This window comes from Cordyceps militaris (genome assembly GCF_000225605.1).
Source record: "Cordyceps militaris CM01 unplaced genomic scaffold CCM_S00001, whole genome shotgun sequence".
Taxonomy (NCBI): Eukaryota; Fungi; Ascomycota; class Sordariomycetes; order Hypocreales; family Cordycipitaceae; genus Cordyceps; species Cordyceps militaris.
The window spans coordinates 2,850,537-2,875,034 of record NW_006271969.1 but is presented as its reverse complement, the minus strand read 5'-3'; the positions used below and the strand labels follow the sequence as shown (position 1 = coordinate 2,875,034).

General features: G+C 55.1%; 7 protein-coding genes across 7 annotated transcripts; 2 read left to right on the top strand and 5 right to left on the bottom strand.

Annotated features, from left to right (window-relative positions):
- Positions 1–588: 588 nt before the first annotated feature.
- Positions 589–4,371, bottom strand: CCM_00925 (C6 zinc finger domain-containing protein; the record flags this gene model as incomplete). Its single annotated transcript, XM_006666083.1, has 7 exons — positions 589–657; positions 727–1,814; positions 1,870–2,820; positions 3,256–3,528; positions 3,767–4,058; positions 4,146–4,157; positions 4,252–4,371. 7 exons carry the CDS (start codon positions 4,369–4,371, stop codon positions 589–591), a joined length of 2,805 nt encoding a protein of 934 aa, XP_006666146.1.
- A 3,818-nt stretch (positions 4,372–8,189) lies between these two features.
- CCM_00924 (uncharacterized protein) lies at positions 8,190–9,812 on the bottom strand (the record flags this gene model as incomplete). The annotated part of the gene is made up of 5 exons (XM_006666082.1): positions 8,190–8,440; positions 8,494–8,932; positions 9,034–9,383; positions 9,439–9,579; positions 9,653–9,812. 5 exons carry the CDS (start codon positions 9,810–9,812, stop codon positions 8,190–8,192), a joined length of 1,341 nt encoding a protein of 446 aa, XP_006666145.1.
- Positions 9,813–11,543: 1,731 nt separating this feature from the next.
- CCM_00923 (SWR1-complex protein 4) lies at positions 11,544–13,862 on the bottom strand (the record flags this gene model as incomplete). Its single annotated transcript, XM_006666081.1, has 2 exons — positions 11,544–11,619; positions 11,971–13,862. 2 exons carry the CDS (start codon positions 13,860–13,862, stop codon positions 11,544–11,546), a joined length of 1,968 nt encoding a protein of 655 aa, XP_006666144.1.
- A 655-nt stretch (positions 13,863–14,517) lies between these two features.
- On the top strand, positions 14,518–15,340 carry CCM_00922 (ERP1 protein precursor; the record flags this gene model as incomplete). Its single annotated transcript, XM_006666080.1, has 3 exons — positions 14,518–14,721; positions 14,813–15,118; positions 15,191–15,340. The coding sequence occupies 3 exons, from the start codon at positions 14,518–14,520 to the stop codon at positions 15,338–15,340; spliced, it is 660 nt and encodes a 219-aa protein (XP_006666143.1).
- A 1,357-nt stretch (positions 15,341–16,697) lies between these two features.
- Positions 16,698–19,151, bottom strand: CCM_00921 (casein kinase I, putative; the record flags this gene model as incomplete). The annotated part of the gene is made up of 5 exons (XM_006666079.1): positions 16,698–17,839; positions 17,900–17,969; positions 18,050–18,211; positions 18,556–18,653; positions 19,088–19,151. The coding sequence occupies 5 exons, from the start codon at positions 19,149–19,151 to the stop codon at positions 16,698–16,700; spliced, it is 1,536 nt and encodes a 511-aa protein (XP_006666142.1).
- Positions 19,152–20,896: 1,745 nt separating this feature from the next.
- Positions 20,897–21,584, bottom strand: CCM_00920 (uncharacterized protein; the record flags this gene model as incomplete). The annotated part of the gene is made up of 4 exons (XM_006666078.1): positions 20,897–20,999; positions 21,065–21,141; positions 21,272–21,424; positions 21,486–21,584. The coding sequence occupies 4 exons, from the start codon at positions 21,582–21,584 to the stop codon at positions 20,897–20,899; spliced, it is 432 nt and encodes a 143-aa protein (XP_006666141.1).
- A 764-nt stretch (positions 21,585–22,348) lies between these two features.
- On the top strand, positions 22,349–23,585 carry CCM_00919 (voltage-gated K channel beta subunit, putative; the record flags this gene model as incomplete). Its single annotated transcript, XM_006666077.1, has 3 exons — positions 22,349–22,466; positions 22,571–22,725; positions 22,818–23,585. The coding sequence occupies 3 exons, from the start codon at positions 22,349–22,351 to the stop codon at positions 23,583–23,585; spliced, it is 1,041 nt and encodes a 346-aa protein (XP_006666140.1).
- Positions 23,586–24,498: the final 913 nt, after the last annotated feature.

The window sequence follows — 24,498 nt, the reverse complement described above, 5'->3', positions numbered from 1 at the left end:
TATTCGTGGTCGTTCACCGATTCCAGGTCTTGCTTTTACCCGTTCTGATATCACGCAACGATACCTATGGCGGCGTGTAAAACATCGGCCAACTAGTTTTTATTAGGCGGTAGAAAGCTGCAGGCAAAGGTGGCAAAGTACGTTCCAAGTCTAATCGGCCGTTTTTTCTTTGTTCTATATACTATTGGGTGGCTGGAGCCATTTCTTGGTTACATTTTACAAAGCACATCCCACTACACCAGAGTTCTGAAACCGACTCGTCTCTCAAGCTTTGTGTATTTTTTCTTCTTTTTGTGGTTGCAAAATGTCATAACCGTCATAATAAATACAATGCAGAATGTTCAGTTTTCGGATAACCCAGCAAAGACATCCAGTAGAAGCAGGACGGAGAAAGTCAAAACATCTACTCACATTGCCCAAACAAGCGTGCCGTTGATTTCTTTCTTGAAGATAAAAATAGACTATTGCAGTCAAACGGGCGAGATGCGAGACAGAATCGTAAGGTAAAAGGAACGGGCTGTTGCATAAATCAAGTGCTCGGCCAAGGGAATATGAATCAAGATGAAAGGGATCGAATTGCAAAGCGTCTTAGATCGGGGCCACACCACGCAAAACACGTGCGGGGTTACCAGCCACGACGGTGAAAGGAGGAATATCCTGAAAGAGAGTCAAGTTAGCGCCAGTGACACATACAGGTGAAAGCGGATGGGTATCGGGGAAACGTACTTTGGTAACAACCGAGCCTGCGCCGACAGTAGAGCCCTTCCCAATAACCTTGCCAGGCATGATAATTACACCACCACCAATCCAGCAGTCCGAGTCAATAATGATGGGCTTGCCTAATTGTGCACCGTGCCCACCCTGGCGGTGCTTCGGATCAGTCGACAGTTCGATGGTGTACATGCTGACGTTGGGCCCTAGGATGCAATTATCGCCAATCTGGATCTTGCCCGCATCATTCATGGTGCAGCCTTTTGCGATGGAGACATTGTTCCCAATGCTGATGTTGTAGCCGTAGTCACAGTGGAAAGGGGATTCGACGGCGACGTGACGTCCAACACGGCCAACATTGCTGCGGCTAGAGGCCTCTTCAACGGGGATGGAAGAAGAGTCACGCGGCTGCATAATCTCAAGGAATAGACGGGCACGTTCCTCCGTAGAGACTCCATTGGTGGGAGGATACGTCAGCGAGTTGAACCGCCAACAGGCCGTGGCCGCGCGGTCTCTCTCGGCGCTCAGTTCCGCATCATACTGATAAAAGTAACCGCCTTGGAGCATTTCATCTTTCTGGGTGGAGCGTCTCTGGTCGAAGGGAAGAACTGCCAGGTTGTGGGGCTGTGCCTGGGCGTGAGAGAGTGCCATCTGGGCCGCCATCTGAGCGCTGGATACGGGTGGTGCCTCGTGGTGTCGCTGGTAGTCGTTAGTGACGCGATCACCAAAAGCGGGTGGTTGAGTGTTGGCTGATACCGGAGTGGGATAAGCGTTAGATCCAGGCGTGTAGGGACCGGGTGGGTGCTTGTGCTCAGGGCTACCGGAGGGACCATCAGCTCCCTTGGCTGTGTCGACTCGAATGTTCTGGCCGCGGTACTGGGGTAGAGGCTCGCGCTTGGGGCCGCTTGGTTGGCCGCTATTCGCGGCTTGTGAAGACGTGTATGGCGAAGCAGGCATGCCGTATGCACCAGGTGGCACGTAGTTGGGATCCTTGGATTCGAGTGGAATGCCTCCGGGCTTGTTTTCGACCATCTTCGGCCAGCCAGCGCCTCGCTGGGGTGGATATCCGGCGCATACAAATGCCCCCTTGATACAATTGTTACCTACAAGGCCGTTAGTACCATCTTAACAAAGGGACAGGGGTTCCGTAGGGCTTACATTCTGGCTTCGCTTCGTCGCACTTCTTCTTTCTTCTGCGGCAAGTCAGGCATCCAGTTTTGGTTCGGTTGCTGAAATTGCGCTTTCGTTTCTTAGGGTCATGCTGTACAACGGTGCCAGAGCGTTCTTCCGAGTATGTCGGGGTATTGTATTGGACGACAGCTTGGTTATTCTGGGGTGTGACGGGCGTATATTCGACCTGGCCAGCAGGCTGACGTTGAACAAGGTGCTGCTCCCCAGGGGCCCGAATGGAAACGGAAGGAGGAGAAGCCTGGTATCCAGGCGTCGATGTACGTGCATCGCCACTCTGCGACTCTGGTCGGAGATAATCGCCGTTGGCAACGGTTCCAGTCTCTGGTGTGCGCTCCTGCGTGCGCTCAGTGGATTTATGAGTGCGTTTGGCGGCTTGGGTAGGGAGTGAAGTCCTGCCTTCGTTCGAATGGGACCGCTTGCGCTTGTTGGAGGAATCATTCTCACCTGGCGCCGGGGCAGAGGGTGTGCGATCTAAGCCCTTTGTTGGCCAGCTCTCACGCTGATTAGGAGATTGAGCGGTGGGAGGTTGCGTGGTCCCGGTAGCAGAGTAGTCGACAGGATTGGCAGGGAGCGGGTTCGGTGCTTCAGCGGAGGTGTGAGAACGATGGCGAGCGGAAGCGTCGACACGAGATGGCGCTGGAGGAGGAGCCAGAGCCTGACCGGGCGCGGCTTCGACAGAGGCGGCGGGAGCCGGAGCCGGTTGGTTGGACTGCTCGTCGGCGGCACCATTCTGAGCGTCAGAGCTGGAGGCAGCAACAGGTTTGGTTGACACCTTCGGCGAGGAGCCATTCAGTGCCGTAAAACCGGACATGGTAGATGAATTCGCAAAACAGGTCAAGTTGGAGCTGACGTTGGCCAGCGGCGGTGGAGTGTGTTGGCTATCGTACCCAGGCTTCGATGAGACTTTTGGTGCAAAGGCTGAGAGTTGGACGAAGTCAAACAGTCAAAAATGGATTCCACTGCCGGGCCGGCCGACTGATAAGGTGCTGGTTGAGAGGCAAGACCAAAGATCACAAAATCATGAGGGGAGGAGGGTAAAGACAAGGCGTGTCGGAAGAAGACGTTCTGCGACTGATGTAAAGAGGAAGAAAAATAATAAAGAGAAGGAGGCGACAAAAATTGATATTACAAAAATTTGTCCGACACAGAAAAGGGGCCAGGCAAAGGTGAATGAATTGTTGAAACGTGAGGTTGGCGCGCGACTATGGCGGGTGAGGCAAAACAGGGCGCCTCCAAGACGATCGCTGATGGGCGGCAGGAGGGCGGGTAGATGCGATTAAACCTAAAAGATAGGCAGAGGCGACCAAAAGAAAAAAGGACGGTGGCAAGAACTGGAAGGTGACAGGGCCGTACCGAGATTTATGTTGAAGAGTATGAAATGCGATGCTTGGGAAGGCACGAAAATGCGTGGGAATGAAGCGGACGTGGAGGTGAGGACGCGAAGGAGTCGGGCTGGGGGGCGGAGGGAGCCTAGCATTTTGAGGAAGCAGGCGGCAACGGCTCGACGAAAGAATTGGCGGCACGCGGAGCCAGTCGAGCCTTTCTTGATGCGGACTAGTGCGAGTATGCTTTGTAGGTACTGAGGTACCAACCAGCGAACTGCCCGTCCAATGTCCAGCCTCGGGGCTGGTACAAATTACTGTACTACGGATACCAAGTACAGATTACCTCGAGCAAGTCTGAATGAATTGATGACTGACTACAAATTATTACGTAGAGCTTCAACGGTGAAACAACGCAGAGAAGATGAGGGTGAGCTCTTCGTCTCGCCAACAAGTTGCGGCCCGAGAGACGAGGCAATAAAAAAATAAATAAAAAAAATAAAAAAAAGAAGAAAAAAGGCCAAAGGGGGGGGCAGGGGCACTGAGGGCTGAGGAGCGCTTCTCCCGGGGTGGGAGGGGCGCCTGGCTGGCTGGTGCTCCAGCAGAGACGGCGCTATATTTGTACGGCGTGCAGTTGAGTGCCCACCTGCGGCGCAGAAAGGCGAGGAGCAGGAAAATGATGAGGGAGGGGGCGTGTGCGAGACGGCGGCGCTTGAAAAGCTCGAGCCCGTGCAGCGTGCAGGCGGGCGTCGGCGTATCGAGGAGCGAGCGGCGACAGGGTAGGAGGCCGACACGGCGTGTGTGTGTGTCTTGACTCTTGGGAGAAGAGCGACGCTATCAGCTCTGTCGCGCTCAACAGATACTCATTCTCCCCTCGCCGTCGACTTGCTGATAAGTGAGCAACGAGACCAGCAAACTTACACAGATATATTCCTATCAGGTGCTTTGGTGCTACGACCGGATGCTGCTGCTGCGGGGTGCCCAGGGCGTGTAGTCACTGGAACTTCGTGTGCTGATGAGCTGCCACTCGGCGGTCGTCGACAAAACCAAATGAGCCCAGCCCACACCCGCAGTAGCGTGTGCGCGCGGGTGCGACAGCGTAGAGCGTGTGAACAAGTGTGAGTGGGTGCCATGCGAGCGCGCACATGGTGGCCAATGACGCGGCGGGATTCAGGCGTGGCTGGACATGGCTGGCCAGGATTACAGGATGGCGGGTCCGTTGATGATATCGAGGATGAATGACTGGTACACTGTCGTGCTGAGAAGGATGGATCAGGGTGGCCGGGAGGGCGCCAGGAGACGAGGATGGGGGAGAGATGCGTCCGTGAATTACTAAGAATTGGGACAACGAGAGACAAGAGGATGGATGGTACGGAGTAGTTGTCGATTCATACGAGCTAGCTACCTATAGGTACCTTGTCCGCATGCCGCGTTATTCTGTCTGCCGCCCACTTGCAGGCTACGATTGCCCTTGTTGAATGTCCCCCCCCTCTTTGTAGGGCAGTGCCAGGCTGAGCCAGCCGCCACTCTTCTTCGTTTAGCAGGCCCAAGCTGGCAAGCCCTCGTCAGTTGGCGGCCTATTTGTCGCCAGCTGTCGATGATGTTGCCACCCGCCAACTGTCAACTTCTGCCACCTGCCTGCTGCCTGCTGCCACCTGCCTGCTGCCTGCCACCTGCCACCTGCCACTGCCTGCCAACTGCCACGTTCCTCTGTTTGCTCTCCTCCCTCCATATTCTCCCAACCAGCGCTCAACATTTTAAAATACAATCATGCTACAAATCACCTACCTACAATTCACGTCGCCAATTGTTGCTCTAATACACCCTATATTACCCGCTCGCCGCTGCGCCCGCCCTCGAGCGCCTTTATTATTGCGACGACAGCCTCGTTTGCTCTTCCCCGCAGCTTCGTTTATCGCCCTAACTTAGTAGTTACGAGTTATCCGACAAACATCCATTCACAATACTTGCCATCCTCCCCACCCAAATCGCAGCTCATGTCGACTCATTATTCATGACGGAGAAGCCCCCGCGCTCGCAGCAACGTAAAGCAGACGCCAGCCTTCGTCCATTTACCAGCTTGATAACTTGGTCTTCTCTCACCCACTCCTCCGCTCCTTCTTCTCATAACGACGCCGACAACATGAATACAAATATTCGTACCTTGGTCGCTTTCACTAGGTATTCAGCACACCGCTCGTTTTAATTAAATGCTTCCAAGTTCCGGCCCCCCGGGACCCAGTTGCCAGCGCCGCCTCTGTCCCCGTGCGTGGATGCAAGTGGCCACCACGTCCATTGCCCGATCGAGGCGCCGCTCGGGTGTTATTAGTGTCGGTGTTGCACATGTCGTGCTTAATTCGGCTAACAGTAGCTCTCTGGGTACTGTACCTCCCCCTTGCTTGTCGCCCTCGCACACTCCGTCGCCATTGACCTTGACCGCGCCTTTCACACATGCTTGGTCAATTGCCGTCGTTACGTCGCCGCCCGTTTCTACCAAGCCTCGCAAGCGACGCCCTTTGCCGTCCTGACACTACCGTGCCGCGCCCGTCCTCACCTGTCCCTATCCTGGTGAGCCACCGACTAAACTACAGGTCTCTCTTCTGTGCCACGGCTATTCGTATTGTGCGGCTACGAGACTCGCTGCGGCTACAGGCTACTACACCTCAGGAAAGCCGGCATAGTCATCCAAAGTACCCGCAATAATACTCGGCACTGTCGACGATGACGACAACGACAAACAAGTGCCACCACTCGGTCTCTCTACCCTGCATCCGCTCAAGTACGGCAGTCATCAAGCAATGTAACCACACGCGAAACAACTCGCCGGCAGAAACCGATCCCCGGTCATTAGCGCTTCCGTGTCCTGCACAGAAGCCTTCCCTCCAATGCTCCGTCGGTCCCAATAACTGTTCGCCGTAACTAGCTGCGTCCTCCAGCGACGGTCTTGCCTATAAAGCCACCTAATTCGAGCAGAGGTGCCACCTGCTGCCACACCACTCCAGCACACCTTCTTGACCAAGTGCCCACTTGGACGCTGCTATGTGCCGTGTCTCACATCCCCGACACGCTTAGTGGTATGCCTGAGTGCCTGTGAACCTCAACCTTGCTCTTGTCCAGGTCCTTGCACAGACGCCGTTCGGCAACGAAACCAAAGCTGGCTGCGCTAGACGCGGCGTCAACAACATCCACACCACATGTCTCTGGTGATTGGCTGGGTCCCGTGCCCCTCGCAAACCCACTACGCCGGAGCCAGTACATATTAGTGACGGTTCTGGGCTGCTGGGTTACAGCCAGAGCGGGACAAAGGTGGCGGGACAAAATCCTCTTCACCAAGCCTGGCACCAGCATTCCACCTGTACTGCCCTCGAGTCTCAACATGCCCAGCTGGATCCGACCGTAATGCCTTGGCCGCTAGCAACAACAAACACCAAGCATTAATGTTTCATAAATTTTCAAGGCTCACATCATTTGCCAACCATATGTACAAGTGTCCGAGGCCGCACGGGCAGTGTGTCCAAATAACGAGTCCGCAGCTTCGCGGCAACCTGACCAGCAGAGACAGCAGGTCAATTGATCCGGAAAACCGAAGCCCTTGGAGCAGGGAACGAGCTTTCCGCGACCAGAGTCAAAGCCCACCTCCAAGCCTCCCCCCACCACCCCAACATCTGCGGAAACCAGTGTTCTGGAGGCGCCAGCTTGCGGCGGCTCGCTTGGCACACAGCAAGTTTGCACAACACTTTTTTTAACCTTGCGGGCACTGACGGTGTAAATTGACGCGCCACTCGCTACACAATGAATGCCAACGGTGAGACCAGGTCAAATCAGGCCATTGCCTCCCGCCTAGCTCGTGCTTCCGCACCTCTTGGCCCTGGCCTCAATAATAGCATTATCCGGCAAAATTGGTGACAAGCAGTGCAAAAATCACTTCCCTCAAGGCGTGATAGGACTCGGTAGCGGTCAAGCGCCTTGCATCAAATACAGAACCGTCCACGACGCAGAACCGAGACGGACTGATCGTTCGTCTAGCCACAGCTCCTGCTGGTTCTACAGAGTATTAAACGAAGAGCTATTAGTAGGCTGAACCAGGGTTGTTCCAGGGAATTGGGTCGGGACAGCTGATAACTCAACTAATAATGTACGGATAGGTAAGGCGCACCAATGCGTCGGACAAGACTGATGAATGAGTCGAGCGGCCGCATTTTAGTTAGCGGCCAAGAAGCAAACCTTTGGTACGAAAGCGGCGCCCACCGACAAGGCGCTTACCATTGAGAGTTCTCCTTTCCGAGACAGGGATCGAAAATCCGGTTGCGTCCAATTCTTTTGACTTCATTTCCCGAATTTCTATTACATCTAAACTTCGGTCAACTATCCGTACAACTCATGGAGAGCCTGTAGCTTTGGCACTAGTTTGGCCAGTTGCCAGGGTTTCTGATGATTCAAGGCCACGTGGTGGTAACTTACTAGAGTTTGCTTCTTGGAGTTGGCATCTAGTTAGACCTGGCTGACGTTGTGACGGCTTGCCACAGAGAGTACACACAGAGAGTACCGTGCAGCGAGGGTCAAGCTATGCCGATTTCGGAATTCGTCTCTGGTGCTGCCAGGGAATGCTGGAACCTCGCCCCCTCGTCTGTCGGCAGGCCGTGTTTGGCCTGTCGATGTCGGAACAGTAGACGCTATCACCGATGGCTCAGCGACACGTCAAATGTGGCGCCCCTTGGGCGCAAGCTGGGTGGAAGATGACGCCGGATTCGACTGCGGTGGAACGACAGGCCAGGCGCTTATCCAATGACGATGGCCTACAAGCCCGAGCTTGCTTAAAACTGGGCAAGAAAATAAGATGCAACTCTTGACGAGAGGAGTCGTTCTGAATTGTGTCAAGTTGGCGCACACCATCTAGCTGCAACATGGGCCATAACGTTGTATACATGCAGGATTGTATCCGTACGCCGGTAACTATTATAATATCTATGGGTGGTCTAGGAATTCTCTCGCCCAGCATGGCTGCATAAATGAGGGGCCCATGATGCTGATACACGAAACCATGGGTTTGCCACATGGCCACGCGCGAAGCGGCCAAGGTGGAATCACAAAGTATACCAAGGCGGAGAATGGTGAGGATTGTGGCGCGGCCATCGAGCGGCTGGTGGCCCTCGAAGCGTCCAGGCCTTGGATGTCGTCGGCCAGTGATGGCTCCGGTCGGCGGCTGTCTCGAAGGCCTGTATCAGAAACGAGGACAATTCCAAGGTACATGGCCTACGTTCGATCATACCAAGGGTCGGGCAGTCTTGTTGGTTGCGTCTGGGTGTGGTGTGCACAGCACTCGCTGCAACAAAGCCGATAGTTACAGTGTCAGCGCCAAAGGTTGCCCGTCCACTGGAAGGAACTCTCGCCGGCCTCCATCTTCGGGTGCCGACGAAAAACGAGGCTAGGGAAAGCCAAGTCTGCGTCTGGATGGTGTGGACAGTGCAGCCCCAACCAGGCTCTCGCTCCCGCACTCCCCTCCATTGTGGCGCATCACCACTGCGCAGAGTCGGCGCGCCCTCTAGGCTCTTGGACACGCCCTCGCAGGGGTCCCTCGTCTGGATACTACCCAGCATCCGAAAACAGGTGATTCTTCCGGCACCGTGAGAGTCAGGAAAAAAAGAGTCAAGGGCGAGTTTGCCAGCGGCTGGTCTGTTGCCGGTTTGACGGGAAGCTCGCGAGTTTGCCTGTTGTCGTTTTTCCTGCTGCTCGGCTTTTGTTCTTTTTCTACGTCGATCTAGGGAGTCCACTCTGGCCCGGTTGGCTTGTGCCCTGTCTAGTTAGTTACCGTTGTGCTGCCGCGAGGCGTCTTCACGGTAAGCGACTTTTTGGTGGTGGACTTGCGCCAGTAACACTCGCAGGTTGAAGTTACACTTGTTCGGTCCTCGCCTCGGTTCCAAGACTGCCGCCCGACAAAGAAAGAGCAAGTTGTGTTCGCCGTTGAGGGGGGGATGCGCCATTTGCGAGGGGGGTGGCGGCCTTGGTGCTTGTAACGATGACAAAAGTTCCCTATCCTCGTCGAGCGGCCCTCGCCCTCGGTGTATTCCGTCGGCTGACGGATGTTGCCGCACTCCAAAAGGGCTTTCCTGTGACCAGGGCCGGCCACCCGTTCCAAGCCACTAACTATTTGAACCAGCACTGCCGGGTAGCAATCAATAGTTTTGTGTGTGTTTGTCCAATAGAAGGCATTTACCCGGCCTAGCGAGCTTTGCGGTGAAGCGAACCGATATAACCCATATAACCCCCGCGCTTCTGGGAGGCCTGCGACACTGCTGCGTCTTACCAAAATGTGCCAGCGCAACCCGCTCACCCCGTTGTCCCGCCTTTGGAGAAACTGACTAGGTGTCTCTGGGATCTTGGGCTCCTGTCCTGTTATACAGGTTACCTTGCCATCCTCGAGTTATGACTCGTCGTCGTTGAGGAGTCTTGTTCCAAAAATAAACCACTGACAATGACGAGCATATCCCGTCTTCTTAGTCCCCGGCGCTTATCTGTTTCGTCGTTGACCCCTGGGCGGTTAGAGAGATCTCGCAGCCAAGGACTTGGTGGCCAATAGACAGAATGCATGGCATAACGTCTACGCATGCGATAATGATTCATTGGAAGCATGTCTAATTCTAGATGCTTCTAGCCCCAGCACACCAGTTTGTACCCAAGAGCTTCGTCTAAGCGCCGCGATGAGGCCAGCAGGGGTTTCTATTCAGCAACGTCACTATCGTCTACGATGAAAGATTTAGATTACCGCAATTATAATATCATTGATGCGCAGAGTCTCCCGAGTACAAAAAAAGCATCCGGGCAGATAGCGATTGGGCGTCATTGCATCGTGGTGGTATGCTGCGCTGGCCGACTGTACCGGGTAGACAGGCAACGGGCGCGTAGAGACAAAAGCGTTTGGCGACTGGCCTGATGCAAGGGGCACATGGCACGAGGCAATGGCAGACTTGATTGGATAGAGGCGGTTCGCCGACGAGCCCGAGCTGTTGTAGATGCAATCGTCACACCTCCCTCCCCCTTGCAGGCAGGTGCAAGTATGCTATATCTGCGCAGGCTTCACAGCTTCAGCGAAAAGGGCCGGGATCGCGCTCGCTCGTTATGGTGTTGGCTGACAGACGACAGACGACAGACGCCCCAGATATCACACATTCAGCCTTCTCAATACCGAAAAAAAGGCACACCCCTGGAAGAATGTGCACGATGAATCTGCCATTGCTCAAGGTCTTGCCCATGTTCATGTGAGGGGAGTACGAATGCGTCTCTAAATAGAACATGGACACACTGGGCCCTTGGCGGCCGCTTATCCCATCCTAGCGGCCGCTTATTCCTCCCTCACAACCTCTTATACAACCTGTATTTTTAGAAGTTTTTTTCTTTTCCTGTTCCGCATAGGGCAGAAGCTATTTTAAGAAACAATGCCCACTCCCCCCTTCTCCCCCCCACGGGGGAAGACGAAGGGGTCTCTCTGCCGCCCAAGACTTGACCACCCCGCCCAATGACCAACTCACTTTCACCAAGTTTTTTCCGCCCAACAAAGACCGCATGTACGGTCGTCTATTTGAGTTTTTATTCATCCTCGCTCAATCCATGTTCCAGTCCTTTTTCAGCCCTGTTTGAGCCCCCCCCCCCCCTCGGTCCGCCGCCGCCGCCGCCGCCACCAACGCCAACAAGGTAATAAATAAGCCGCCGAGCCGCCGAGGCAAAACATGTGGCCGCCGAAATCCAGTTTCCCATCATCAACTAACTAGTTGGCTCAACTAATCCAACCCCCCCCTCCCGCCCCCCCACCTATTGAATGAGTGAGATTTCTTTTTTACATGAGACGGGGGATCATGTACTTGAAACAAGAACAAGCCTCCACACGGCATGGCGCATCCCGTTCTTGCTACACAATTTACCGAAAGAAAAAAACAAGGGCAACAACGTTTGGCCGTGCAGACGACTTACATGGTATTAGTATGCGTGCATGACACAGGCGCGGCAACCCTCTTCTAGTAACTTTGGGGGCTTCCATGATGATTACCATTATTGCATTGGTTCGAAAATGGACGTTTCGATTCGTTCTGCTTGCTTTACAAAAACAAAGCACTCCTTTCTCAAGAATCGGATATTTTGCTCGTCCATGCCCCCCCCCAACGACAAAAGCAAAAGAAGAAGCAGAGTTGGGTCTGCAGAACGAATACTACCGGCTGCTCTTTTGCCGGTATAATGCAAGTATGGTACAATACATACGACAGCCTTCCTTGATCTCCTTCCAGGTCGTCTTTGCGCCCCATGACGTCTAACTAGTCCAAGTCTGATTCAGTAATTTGTACGCGCCGCGTCTTCCCGCCCCTTTCGTCGTGCCCAATCACCTCGATACCCCCGAGAATAGAAACTTGAGCACGTACATATACGTATATATATAGAGAGAGAATATGCTTTGCCGAGCCGCCATCCTACATATTCGTGGCGCAAAGATGATGGAGGGGCGGGGGAGAGAGTCTCTCACTTGTACGCGTTTTCGCCCACCATCGCAGGTTCGCCCGTCTTTGCTCTTCGGCATGGTCGGAGGACTATGCAAAGGAAATGATGGCTGGCGTGTGCCTGCATGTGCATACATGCATGCAAGCGAGACTTGGCGTTGGCAGTGGCGGTGAGACGGAACTAACCGCGAGGCACGTTGGCGGATGCCTATCTGGCATGCTCTACATGTCTTGTCTCCTGATGATGCTCCTGGCCCCCTTACTTCTTCTGCCGCTTGGCGCTCTTGTCGCTCGTCGTGCTGAGCACGCTGGCGCTTCGCTTGTGCGACGCGGGCCCTGTGCTGCCTAGCCGTGCCGTCTTTTCCTTGTCGGTCGGCATCTCCCCCGGCTTGTCCTCGGCCTCGGCCGCGTCACCCGCCTTGGCGGCCTCTGCAGCGGCGTCGTCCGTGTCCGGATCCTCTATCGTATGTGCAGCCTGTTGTTCCTTAGTAGACGGCCCCACAGGAGCATCGCCCTCTGCCTTGCCCTCCTCCATCTTGTCCGCCGCGTCTCCTTCGGCGGCCTCCGCAGTGGTAGGCTCGCCGCCGGGCCCGGCCAGCGCCTTTTCACGCTCGGCCTTTTTGGCCTCCTCAATCTTGATCTCGGCGTCGAGCTTGTCCGAGACCTTGCGGGCGTCGAGGAGGCCGTTGACGGCGGCCAGCAGCGCCTCAAACTGCAGCGTCGTGCCCGTCGTGGGCATGGCCAGCTTGCTGGGCACGTCGAGCTCGTTGAGCGTGTTGTTGATGCGCATCTGCTGCTGGTTGGACTTGTGCGAGAAGAGCTTGTTGATCTTTTCTGTGCGAAACGTGGGGCCAGAGCCGAGCCGGTCGTGGCGGGACACGCCGTAAATGGTCTCCTCCTGCTCTGACAGTTTCCGACGCTCGTGCGCCTGCTGCGGCGTCTTCTTGCCCGCGGCCGTCGGCGTCGATACGGGCCCAGACGACTCACGGATGTTTGCCGCGGCGGCGCCGGCGAAAGAAGGAACGGCGTCCTTCTTGGAGGCTGACGATTCCTGCGCGGCAGCGGCCGCGACAGCCTGGGGGGTGCCCTGTGCCGGGCTGACGCCCTCGGCGCCCATGATCGACTTGCGCTTCTTGGACTTGTCCACATTCATGAGGTTCTGCAGCAGCGTCTGCAGGCCAGCGGACGACCTGAACGTGCTAATGTCCGTCTCGGCGTGCGGGTAGTCGAGTCTGTTGTAGAGCTCCCTGCGTTCCTCGTTGAACTTTTCGCTGCGCGCTAGGATGCGTTTAATTTCCATCAGAAGAGATTCTTCCTCACGGGCCTCTTCGCGCGAGCGCGAGAGTGTGTTGACTGCAAACTCCTTGCGAATCTTTTCTTGCTGGGGGTTGTAGTGCGTCATGAGCTCGTGCAGGGCAAACTCGAGTTGCGTCATGTACTGCACCGGCTTGTTGATTGCCATCATCTTGGCCGCCACTTCGTAGTATCTCGCCTTGAGGTCCTCAAGCGCGCGGGCGCGGGCGGTCGGTACCACCGCCTTACTCTCGTCACCGTCCGCGTTTGCCTCGTTATTCACAGCCGGCGGGTTCCACTCGTATCGATCCCAGATGAGCGGCCACCGCAAGTCAAAGTCGCGGGCCAGCTCAATCAAGTAGTCAGTCTCCTCCCGCGTCCAGTCTTCGTTTTGTAGGGTTTGTAGGTATTGGTCATCGCTGTACTCGGGCACTGACACGCGCACATTGTATTTGGCAAATGCTGAGTCCTCCACCTCGTCCGCCGGCGCCGCAACCGCCACCTTGCCCTGTTCGTCCGTCGCCGTTGTCGCTGTCGTTGTTGTTGTCGCGTCAGGTTGTTGCTTCGTGTCCTTGCGCCGCCAGTGGCGCAGGATCAGGCTCGCATCGTCCCGGGCTGAGTTGCGAAAAGCCCGCAGTTCCCATCGTGAAGCGGGCTTCCGGTTAGCCATGCGCCTCTTTTTGAACTGCGTGACCTCTGGGACGATAGCGATGGGGTTGTCGCCGCCGAGGTTGTGTACTTCGCGTGCCAGACCCTTGAGGTTGTTGTGTCGCGCGCCCGAGACTTTCTGCTTCTTAGCCGGACGCGGACCAGCCATGCCATCTGGCAGGTTGAGCATGTCACGGACGTCTGTCGAGCTCATGGTTGCGATGAGACGTCGATTCTGACAAGCTGGTTTGGTGATCCGCACTGGTGAGGTGCCCGGTGTGTAGTCGTCAAAGAGTCAATGAATCCCCGTGTTGCATCGCTAACTCGTTCGAATTCAAATTCGTATTTGACTAAGCAGTTAGAAATAATTATTCGGGATTTTTTTTGGCGTGTTGTGTAGTCGTTGTGCCTGGTTGAAACTCAGGGCGATTCGATTCGCGACCGAAGTAAAGTCTCGAGAAATTTGCCCTTGTTCGCTAGCACTCACTCACTGAGCCTCTAATATGTAGCGGATCGCTGCCACTGGATTTGAGAGAAGAGAGACGCGAGCGTGGTTCGCATGCGCTTGCACGTGACCGCCCCTGGAAGGTAGCTTGCTGGGCGAATTATTGTGGACGTGGCAGCTTCGATGGAGTAGCCCCTAGGTAGCCTCAGAGGGTTGTTAGTAGTGTCGTCTTGAATGTCCTTCTCCCTGATCTTCTCTCCCAACCACGAGGACGAGTCTCTTTGAATCCCCCGAGTAGTCTTCTTGCCACAGGATACAGCCAATTGCAAAATTGTCTTGCCGTTGGAATCGAATCCGAACACCCCACGCATCGCTCCGAAGCTCGCTTCAGGTATCCGCGCCCGCGACCCGACAACTGCCCGCCATGCGGTTGTTTCTCCCCATCCTGACCTTGGCCTCGGCCGCGCAGGCCCTGCACTTCTTCATTGATGGCGCGACGCAAAAGTGTTTCTACGAGGAGCTTCCTAAGGACACTCTCGTCTCAGGAACCTACGCCGCCGAGGAGTGGGATGACCGCGCCAACGCATGGCAGCAGCACGAGGGCTTGAAGATTTACATCACCGTCGATGTACGTGCCTACCACATCCACCCGCTCTGTTCTCTCCAAAATATCCCTCCCTCGGATAGAATGCTAACCAAACGTCTTCGCCCCTTTGCAGGAAGTATTCAACAACGACCACCGCATTGTCTCCAAGGCTGGCTCCTCGGCGGGCAAGTTCCACTTCGTCGCCCACGAGGCCGGCGACCACAAGATTTGCTTCTTGCCCTCGTCCACGTCGGGCCGCCCCGCGTGGCTCTCGGCGTCTTCCACCAACGGCGGCATCAAGCTCAAGCTCGACATGGTCATTGGCTCGAGCAGCCAGATTGAGAGCTCCGACAAAAACACCATTGCCGACATCACCACCCGTGTCAAGGACCTGAACAACCGCCTGAACGACATCCGTCGCGAGCAGGTCTTCCAGCGTGTAAGTGGCGGCGATTCGGGACCGTACAGTAATAATCCTTGGAAAGAGGCGCTGACATGTTTGTTGTCATAGGAACGCGAGGCCGAGTTCAGAGACCAGTCCGAGTCCACCAACGCCCGTGTCATTCGCTGGATGGTTATCCAGCTCGTCATTCTCGGCGGTACCTGCGTCTGGCAGCTGTCGCATCTGCGTACCTTCTTCATCAAGCAGAAGCTGACGTAAAAAGGGAGAAGGAGCTGTACGGTATTGTAATACATGGTGTTCTTTTTTTCGAATTTTTCTTCTTGCTTGCTCAGGATGGTTTAATCTAGAGTTGAAAATTGGGATGGATATGGAAAAGAGGGTCAAGTACGCCTCATGATGAGCCTTTTTGCCATGAATTCTTTTGTCATAGATGGCAAATTGGCAACGTATGCATTCAATATCGTCTTCTTGTAAATGGGACACGCGGGAATTCACTGGATGCACTGGATGGCAGACTGATACAGTATAATCAATAGCGTGTCGAGGCAGGTGGGAAAAGAACTAATATTCACTTAACACACACGTGCAAAGGTCGTTACTGAACCGATGTTAATTCAATTACAAAAAGCATACCGATGAAACTCCTACCTAGTGTTGTTTGTAAAGTCCACGTCAAAATCAGAAGATTTACACCGTCCTCTTGTCTCTTCTCCCCCCAAGTCTCTCAGGTGGTGCCATTGGACACGACAGGTCTAACTCAATGATGATGAAACAAATGATAAAAAAAGAAACCAACTTGCAACAAACGACGCTCATCCGATGCAGCTTGCCCTTGGCTCGTCCCAAGTTGAAAAATACAGAGCTTTCTTGCAAATCAAGAAATGTCATATTCCCGTTCTTGACCTTTGTTCCTGAGAGATTCTCCTCTTGACCTCCTCGGGGGCGAAAAAAAAAAAGTATTATACGACGGCGTAGTAAGAGATGGGGGAAGGATGTGTATGTGAAGAGGGGATAGTGGCCGTGAGTGTCGAGCAGTAGCAGTGGTAGTGAAAGTGTATATCAGACGGCGGGGGAATGCACATGTAGGGCTGAGCGGCAATGGCCGGCACATGATGGCAAGGCATTCTTGACGCAGTCCGGGGTTTCGTAGCCGTTAGCTGACAGTGCAATGTAGGATGCCTGCAGCGAGAGGGCCAGCTAACAGGCTTGGTTCGTAACGATAGACGTGATGGATAACAAGGAAAATAAATGACTCTTGGAAATGCGCTAGGATGATCCTTGGTTTTCTTGGTTTTGTGATTTTTGTCGGAGTTTGGGTTTCTCGGGTTGACGTGTCAGGGACATCGGGTGCAGCCGCGCGAGTCTTTTCTTTTCCATGCTTATCATGAGCAACCACTGTGTTGACCGCACCGTAATATCCAATATCACAGCTTTACACTGTTTACCGCCTCCAGACATTCCAGAACAGCCAGCCCGACTAGTAAGCTCGAGGTCGCCAACTAGTGGGGGCAGGAATATCGACGGCACTTGAGGATTCCAGCCTGCACATTCCACCGAAGCGCTGCCTACCGCCGCAAAGGGGAGAAACACAACTTCGACTCGTAGCGGGTGGCGCCTAACCGCAGCAAATGGACTTGATGAATTTTTGGAAGCCACTGGGCTGCTGGGCGGCCTGGGCATTGAGCTGGCCGGGTTGGCCGATGCCACCTTGGGGCGTCATCTTCTGCTGGGGCAGATTCTGGGCGCTGTTTTGGAACTGAGCCTGGGTCGAGCCGGCCGGGGTGGATAGGTCACGCAGGCCCCCAGGACCCCGTTGGGCGGACAACCCCCCTTGCACGCTTGGTCGATCTCTCTGCTTGCCCATCTGCTTGATCGGCGAGGGAGGAGGCGGCTGGGCGGCGTTTAACCGGCCGACGGTAAGATTCTGTGCTTGCTGGTGAGAGTTGGTATTCCCCCGATGGCCACTGTGAAGTTCCATTTGAGAGGGACCGGGGCGTACGTTTGGATTGTGGTGATAGTTGTGCCCCTTGGAGTCCCAGCCCTTTCCCGAATCCTTGTTGATCTTCATCCAGTCGTATTCGCCATCCTCGATCTCGCCGGCGTTCTTGAGAGCTTGGGTAAAGAGCTCCCGGAGATAGTCGTAGTCGGGGGTGTCTTCGAAGCCGAGGTTGCGGACATAGGTGAGGTACTTGCTGAACTCCTCGGGGAAGCCCTCGCAGAGGTCCTTGATGGCAGTGGTCTGCTTCTTTTCACCAATCTTTTCATATTTCTGCTTGTTGGTAGCAGCCTTGAGGCCCTGCCAAGGCAGGCCACCACGGAGGAAGTACATGAAGACGTGACCGAGGGCCTCGAGATCGTCGCGACGCGACTGCTCACGCCCCAAGTGAGTGTTGATACTCATATAACGGGCAGTGCCGGAGAGAGACTTGCGCTCGCGGTAAGGGATGTGCTGCTTGGTTTTGGGGTCTCGGTACTGCTTGGCCATACCAAAGTCAATGACGTGAATAACGTTGGCGGCTTTGGTACCAGGGCGGCCAATAATGAAGTTGTCGGGCTTGATGTCCCGGTAGATGAGATTTCGCTCGTGTATCGTCTGAACGCGGGAGAGCATCTGCTTGGCGACCATAACAACCGTCTTGATAGTAAATCGACGACCACAGTGGTCGAAGAGATCCTCGAGTGAAGGTCCGAGGAGGTCAATCACGAGGATGTTGTGGAGGCCTTCCTGGCCAAAGTAGTAGACATTGGGGATACCGGCTGAGTTCATGTTAGGAAATTTACTGGCGGAAAAACGGGTCGGTCAAATCGTCTACTCACGATATCCTACAAGGATCTTGTAGGTGCGATACTCGTCTCGCAATTGGGGAGCGTCGCTCTTGCGAGGTTCCTAGAGGAAAATTAGCACGTCGGGGTCGGGCGGAAACCAAAAAAAGCAGAGAGCGGTGCGTCTGCAGGCGGAATACTGACGAATTTGATGGCGACCTGCTGATTGTTGAGCAGGTTGGTGCCTTCGAAAATGACACCAAACGAGCCCTCACCAATCTTCTTGCCCACTCGGTAGTGGACACCGACAACGTTGGAGGCTGACGAAGCCATATCGGGCGGTTGGCGGCTGGCGACGAGCGGTGACTCGGAAGAATGAATCGATACAAAGACAAACGATGGAGGGGCGATGGTGGTGGAAATCGAGGGTCGTGTGCGAGGGGACGAATTGCCGCGTCTTTAGTCGGTCGGACGATTGGACGGTCGGGCGACAGTGTTATGAGAGTCAAAACAGCAGCCCTGGGGCACGACCTACGGAGCCCCCAATAGGGGTGTGCTGCTGTTGGGTGTGCAGACGGGCAAAAGCCTGAAGGGGCGGCGTAGTCGTGTGCAGAGGCGGTCGGAGAGATGTAATGGTTAGCAAATGGGCAGAGGCGTGCACATTGCGGATGGGGGAGCAGGAGGAAGGAAAGAAGAGGAAGAAAAAACACAAGGTGGAAGAGTTGCAAGATGGCAAGGGGAGGAGTAAAGATCTGCTGGAGATGAGTGCCCAGGTCGTAGTGGATCTCGACGAAGCGGTAGCCAATTTCTTCGGGGGAGGGCCTGGAGGGGGGTGGTGGGCGGCCTGCTAGGGGACCGCTAGCACAGACGAAAAAGGTCGAGACTGTGGCAGCCTCGAGCGAGAGACGAATGATTGGTCGTGATGACTGGCGTCAGAACAGCATTATTACAGTATAAGAGTAATCCTATGCATGCAAGCCCTGATGACGCTGTGCTGCGTTGGTGTTTTGGCCCCTGGCTCAGGCCGCAAGTCTGCAGTTGGCGGCCACTGGAACTGACGACAGAGCACAGCCAGGTCCCTCTATTTACAGGCGATGTCGCGGCTGGGGCTCTGTTGTGTGCTGGCGGGTGGACTTTTAGGCGCTGCGCCAAGTCAATCGCAGGTCACGACAACTCAATCAGGATTTTTTTTAGGGTACTGGGACGACCAGAAAATCGGCCATACTGATACCTACTACCTACCTTTTTCTACCTCTTTTTCTTGTCCGCGACCAAAACTGAGCGATCCTCGCAGATGCAACAACATGTTACGACCAAGGGGGCGGGTTCTTGGCCGAGCCCAGCCTAGCGCCGTGACAAGTCAGTTGGCTGCAGAAGTCTGAGTCCAGCAGCCTTTGCCTGCTTGGGTAGTCCGGGGTCGTGACCTATCCTGGACAGCTCCGACGCCTGACAAATAAATTGTCGTCTTTTTATTCTCGATATTTTTTTTTATTTTCTTATGTCCTACTAGTTAGTTACCCCCTTCCGTACCTCACCTGCAGATGCAAGCAATGCGTCCTCAGGGACCATCGCAATCGGACCACGAATAATACAATGGCACGCTGGCCGGGTCGCTGTAGGTACCGTATCCACCGCCCCGGCTGCCCGAAGAAGCGGTGCGGTGCATTGTGGGATCGCGCCCAACGGTGAGCCGAGATGCAAAAATACGGATATATGTACGGAGTACAAAGGTACAAGTACAAAAATAGTTATGTACGCGTGCACATGATGCAATGGAGGCGAATTGGCGACTCGCCAGCCATCGCAGCCTCGCAACGAACTTGGCTTGTTTGCTGTTCCCCAAAGCTGCTACCGGCCCAGCTGAAGCGAAGGCTCGGAGCCTCCAAACGCTCCAAGCTTGGCCTCCACCCTTCAGCACCCGGTTGCTCGACCGCATACCAGTATACGACCTGTAGTGCATTCGGGTTTGCCACCGCGCGGATGGGAGACTATTTGCCTTGTAACCAAACGGGAAGGTCGATTTACTGGTACCAGAAAACTCGATATCATAACGAGTCGGAGAAACTCGCCCACGTGCCTTGAGACGGAGGCACGGACCCGTGGCTCACCAACCTCCGCCACAGCCCGGGCCCCCCATCACAACGGTTCCTTCCAAGAACACGAACAGCGATTGGTCGCGAAGCAAACAAACCACGAATACATCGCAAAACACATCGCAGGCTCCCGAGACCAATTGCACTCGTCCGCGGCTCGTCAATAATCTTTTGCTGAACCCTGTCAATGACGTGCAATTTCCCAGCCGTCCAACCGGCTCGTGTTCCCTGGTAACTAACCTGGTCAGTAGTGACCGTCGGCGAGCGACTCGACTCCCGTCTTGTCGATACGCTGCCACCTGAATAAGTTGTCACCAGTTCCAGCAATAAGCTCGTAGCGGCGGCGAGAGATACGAACCCCTCCCCTTCATAAAGGAATTGCATTGCGAGTGTCCGCCCCTGCCGTGGTAAGCGACGAGAAAATAGCAACATCGCCAGATCAATCAGGCATCTCGCCGGAGCATTAATCAACTTGTGAGACCATCTGGAACCTTGTTGCCCCATTAGACATGCCAAAAAGTCAAAAGCGACGATGAGAAGAAAAGAGGGACCATGAAATCCACCTTTACCATTGACAACTATTACACTTGAAAAACACGATCCGTCGCCCAAGCATTGACCTTTTCCCCGCGCTTGGGCTCATCGGGCGGCAGCCAACCTCGACGAGATGCAGCTGACGAGCCTGCAGCAGAGCCAGGATGTCAGTCGTTGCTGTTACATTCGTGTTGCAACACTGACTAGCGGGAACACCCTGCATGGACGGGGGAACCCCGACATTCAGCAATTGGACCTACATTTAGAGTAGTTTCCGAGATCCCATGTTGTTCTCCCGAAAACAAGGAGGTTGGGGCATATCTCATCTCCGGGATGGCAGATCTCTCCCAGGCAATGGCCCAATATCGGTAACCAACCAACGACTGTTTTGCTCTCCTCCCTACTCACTGCTAGTTACCAGTAACTAGGCTAGTTCTGGCAGACGACAATTGAACCTGCATGCATCGTGCGCGGACGCCCTCCAGCTGTCTGCAAGATGCGGGTCGCTACGCTCGATAGTCATGCGACTGTTGTATCATATGTAGTGGTGTTTGGTGTTCCCGCGCGCAACAATGGATGAGACGAAACTTACGACCCATTTGTATCATGGACAGTCATTGCCATGGCCAGGTCAACAGAAACAGCATTGTCCTCCTCATAGGCTACTTGCTATTACATTTTATTCGCTTTAGTTGAATTCTTGCGACAGGAGGGGTTAGAAGCAAAGAGAAACATTGGATATCAGCAGCTACCGTTATTGATGTAGTCAGTCGTAAAGGAGGCAAGACTGACTGCTCACACCATTGCCAAAAGCACGCTCATTACCTAGCTCGGCAGACTCGACCGGCTTTGTCGTTGATACGTTCTGGGGAAATCGGCCTTTGGCATGACCGCTAGAGCCATATACCCGAGTAGTTGAGACGAAAACAAGAGCCATGATCGGGAAAGAAATCTACGTTGAGACGAACGAACAGATACATGTACTACTTTTGGCATAGTCAAGGGAGACATACCTTCATTATATAGTTGATCCCTAGAGTCTCGTTGACTGGAGCTGCGCGCCGACAGATCCTGCCTTGTAGATTGGAGCAGAGGATAGGGTGGTTGTACATGGTAAAGAAAGAACAGTTCCTGGATTCAGGGGAAACTCACACGCTTTAATACGTGATTAACTATTGAAAATTTACTGAAGAATCTCTTACCTAAAGCATCTCCATCATATCCCTACTCCCTCTAACGCACGACATCAGTGTTTAATAGTAGTGACGGACTGGCTGGCAATACACCACATAATGCCGATCGCTTTCAGCTGTGCCGGTTCTATAACGAATATGGATTCTGTTTCCAATATGACATTGTTCAAGAAGCGGGATCAAGAGTAGGCGTTGTAGTGCCGGCATCGAAAAACCCAGACAGCGGTACAGGGTACGCCGCAATGACCAAGCTTGCTGGGGAATGCCCCCCCCTCCATCCTGAGGGGCAAAAATCGTCCAGACCTTGCGCTCACACCGTCAGTCACTCGGCGACGTGGAATTTCTCGGACATACGAACCATACAAGACAACCCTGGTAGTCAATGGTGAAAAATCGCTCTGGGTCATGACAAAGCAGACTTGTTCCCCTCTCGACTATCCAACCATCTGCCGCCCCCATCCAACTACCTACCTACTATGGTGACACCTCATCAGTGTCCCCCGCACCTTGGTGGGGGACCAACCTTGGGACGCTGAGAGGGATGGCCAGCTTCATCAGCGATTGGAGCCTGTTAGCTCCTCTATAAAGCGTGGTACCTTGGCCTCTGTTTCAATTGATTTCTCTCCCTCCCAATCCTTTCCCTTTGACTCCTCTGCAAGTACCATCCAGAACAAGCCGCCATCATGTCCAAGCCGGCCGATCTCCCTCCCATGCAGTACCGCTTTCTCGGAAAGTCGGGTCTGCAGGTGTCTGCCATTTCGCTCGGTGGATGGCTCACGTACGGCGGCCACGTCGATCGCGGTATGCATTGCCTCTTTTTTTTCCCTGCACGGCGTCCCTCCAGGCGGGGGAACAGACACGGTCATCTCTCGCTCTCTCGCATACTGACTGGCTTGCGGCGACAGAGGGCACCTACGCCTGCATGAAGGCTGCATACGACTGCGGCGTCAACTTTTTCGACTGCGCCGAGGTGTACGCCGCCGGCGAGAGCGAAATCGTCATGGGCGAGGCTATTAAAAAGTACGGCTGGAAGCGAAACGACCTCGTCATCTCCACAAAGGTACGCATTCCCCCTCATATCCCCCCGTCGAACACCCACACACAAACACGCACCCATCCATTGCCTTGTTAGCTTACACACGCATCGCGCAGATCTTTTGGGGCGGCGCCTTTGGCGATAACCCCGTCAACAACAAGGGCCTGTCGCGCAAGCACATCATCGAGGGCGTCGACGCCTCGCTGAAGCGGCTGGACCTCGCGTACGTGGACCTCATCTACGCGCACCGCGCGGACCGACAGACGCCGATGGAGGAGACGGTGCGCGCCTTCAACCACATCATCAACACCGGCAAGGCGTTCTACTGGGGCACGTCCGAGTGGCGCGCCGACGAGATTGCGCAGGCCCACCGCGTCGCCGACCGTCTCGGCCTCATCGGCCCCGTCATGGAGCAGCCGGCGTACAACATGATCGACCGCGCCAAGGTCGAGGGCGAGTTTGCGCTGCTCTACCGCGAGCCCGGCCTCGGCCTCACCGTCTTCTCCCCGATGAAGCAGGGCATCCTCACCGGCAAGTACCGCGACGGCGTCCCCGACGACTCGCGCTTCGCCCAGACGAGCGTCCAGTACATCGCCGGCTTCTGGAAGAACGTCGGCAAGGAGGGCTGGGACAAGATCGTGGAGCAGGTCAACCAGCTGCAGCCCATCGCCGACCGCCTCGGCATCAAGATGAGCACGCTCGCCCTCGCCTGGGTCCTCCGCAACCCCAATGTCAGCTCCGCCATCACCGGCGCCAGCGGCCCCGCGCAGGTATACGAGAATGTGCGTGCGCTGGCCGCGGTGGAGAAGCTGACGCCGGAGATTATGGCCGAGATTGACGAGATTCTTAATAATAAGCCTCCCGCGATTGCCGAGAGAGAGTAAGGAAAATCGTTAGGATGGGATCGGCGCTGTATCTGGGTTATTGTCTATAGCGTAGAAAAACACTCTCTTGTGAAAGAACTTTGGCCTTTAGTGTTTGTGTAAGTGAGGAGGCCGCTGCCAGTCGCCAAACCTGTATCTTTGCCACCGTGACTTGATCATTTCACTTTTAATACCCAGAATATTGTTCTGCATGTATAGTCAGCGGGAGCATCGTCATGTCATGGTATTATTTATCGGCTGCAGCGGGCTCTGCATCGGCATGCCCCGTCTATGCCGTGGGCCATCTCGTGCAGCCTTGCAACCACACTTTTACACGCACTGCAACAGCTTGCATCAACTGTCATCCCAGCATCAGAACGAGCTCAATTCCATCAACACCATCAAAAATCCGAGTGCCACCATACACGACAACATGGCACCATCAAAGCTGCAGAAATGGTTTCCCTGGACCACGGCGCCCGTCATCATCAACGCGCCGATGATTGGCGCCGCCTGTCCCGCCCTCGCCGCTGAAGTGAGCAAAGCGGGTGGCATAGGTACTCCCCCCCCCCCCCCAAAACCCCCCTCTCCAACCCCGCGTCCTTCTCTAATCATTTCCACCCCCCGCTCCCCTGGGCAGGCTTCATCGCATCGCTCGTCAACGTCGAGCAGGGCTCCGCCGAGCTCACCAAGGCCCACGACGACCTCGCCGCCACGCGGCAGCTGCTCGGGCAAGACGCCACGGCGGGCGCGGTGCACGCGGGCATGAGCTGCATCACGGGGCACGCCAGCATCGCGGGCTTTGCCTCGACCGTGGTGCCCGTGCTGGCCGCGCAGCGTCCCGCGGCGCTGTGGCTGTTTGCGCCCGACGGCGGCGGCGGCGCGGCGCGGCGGGGGCCGCACGCCGGCGTCATCGCCGCGGTCCGCCAGCTGC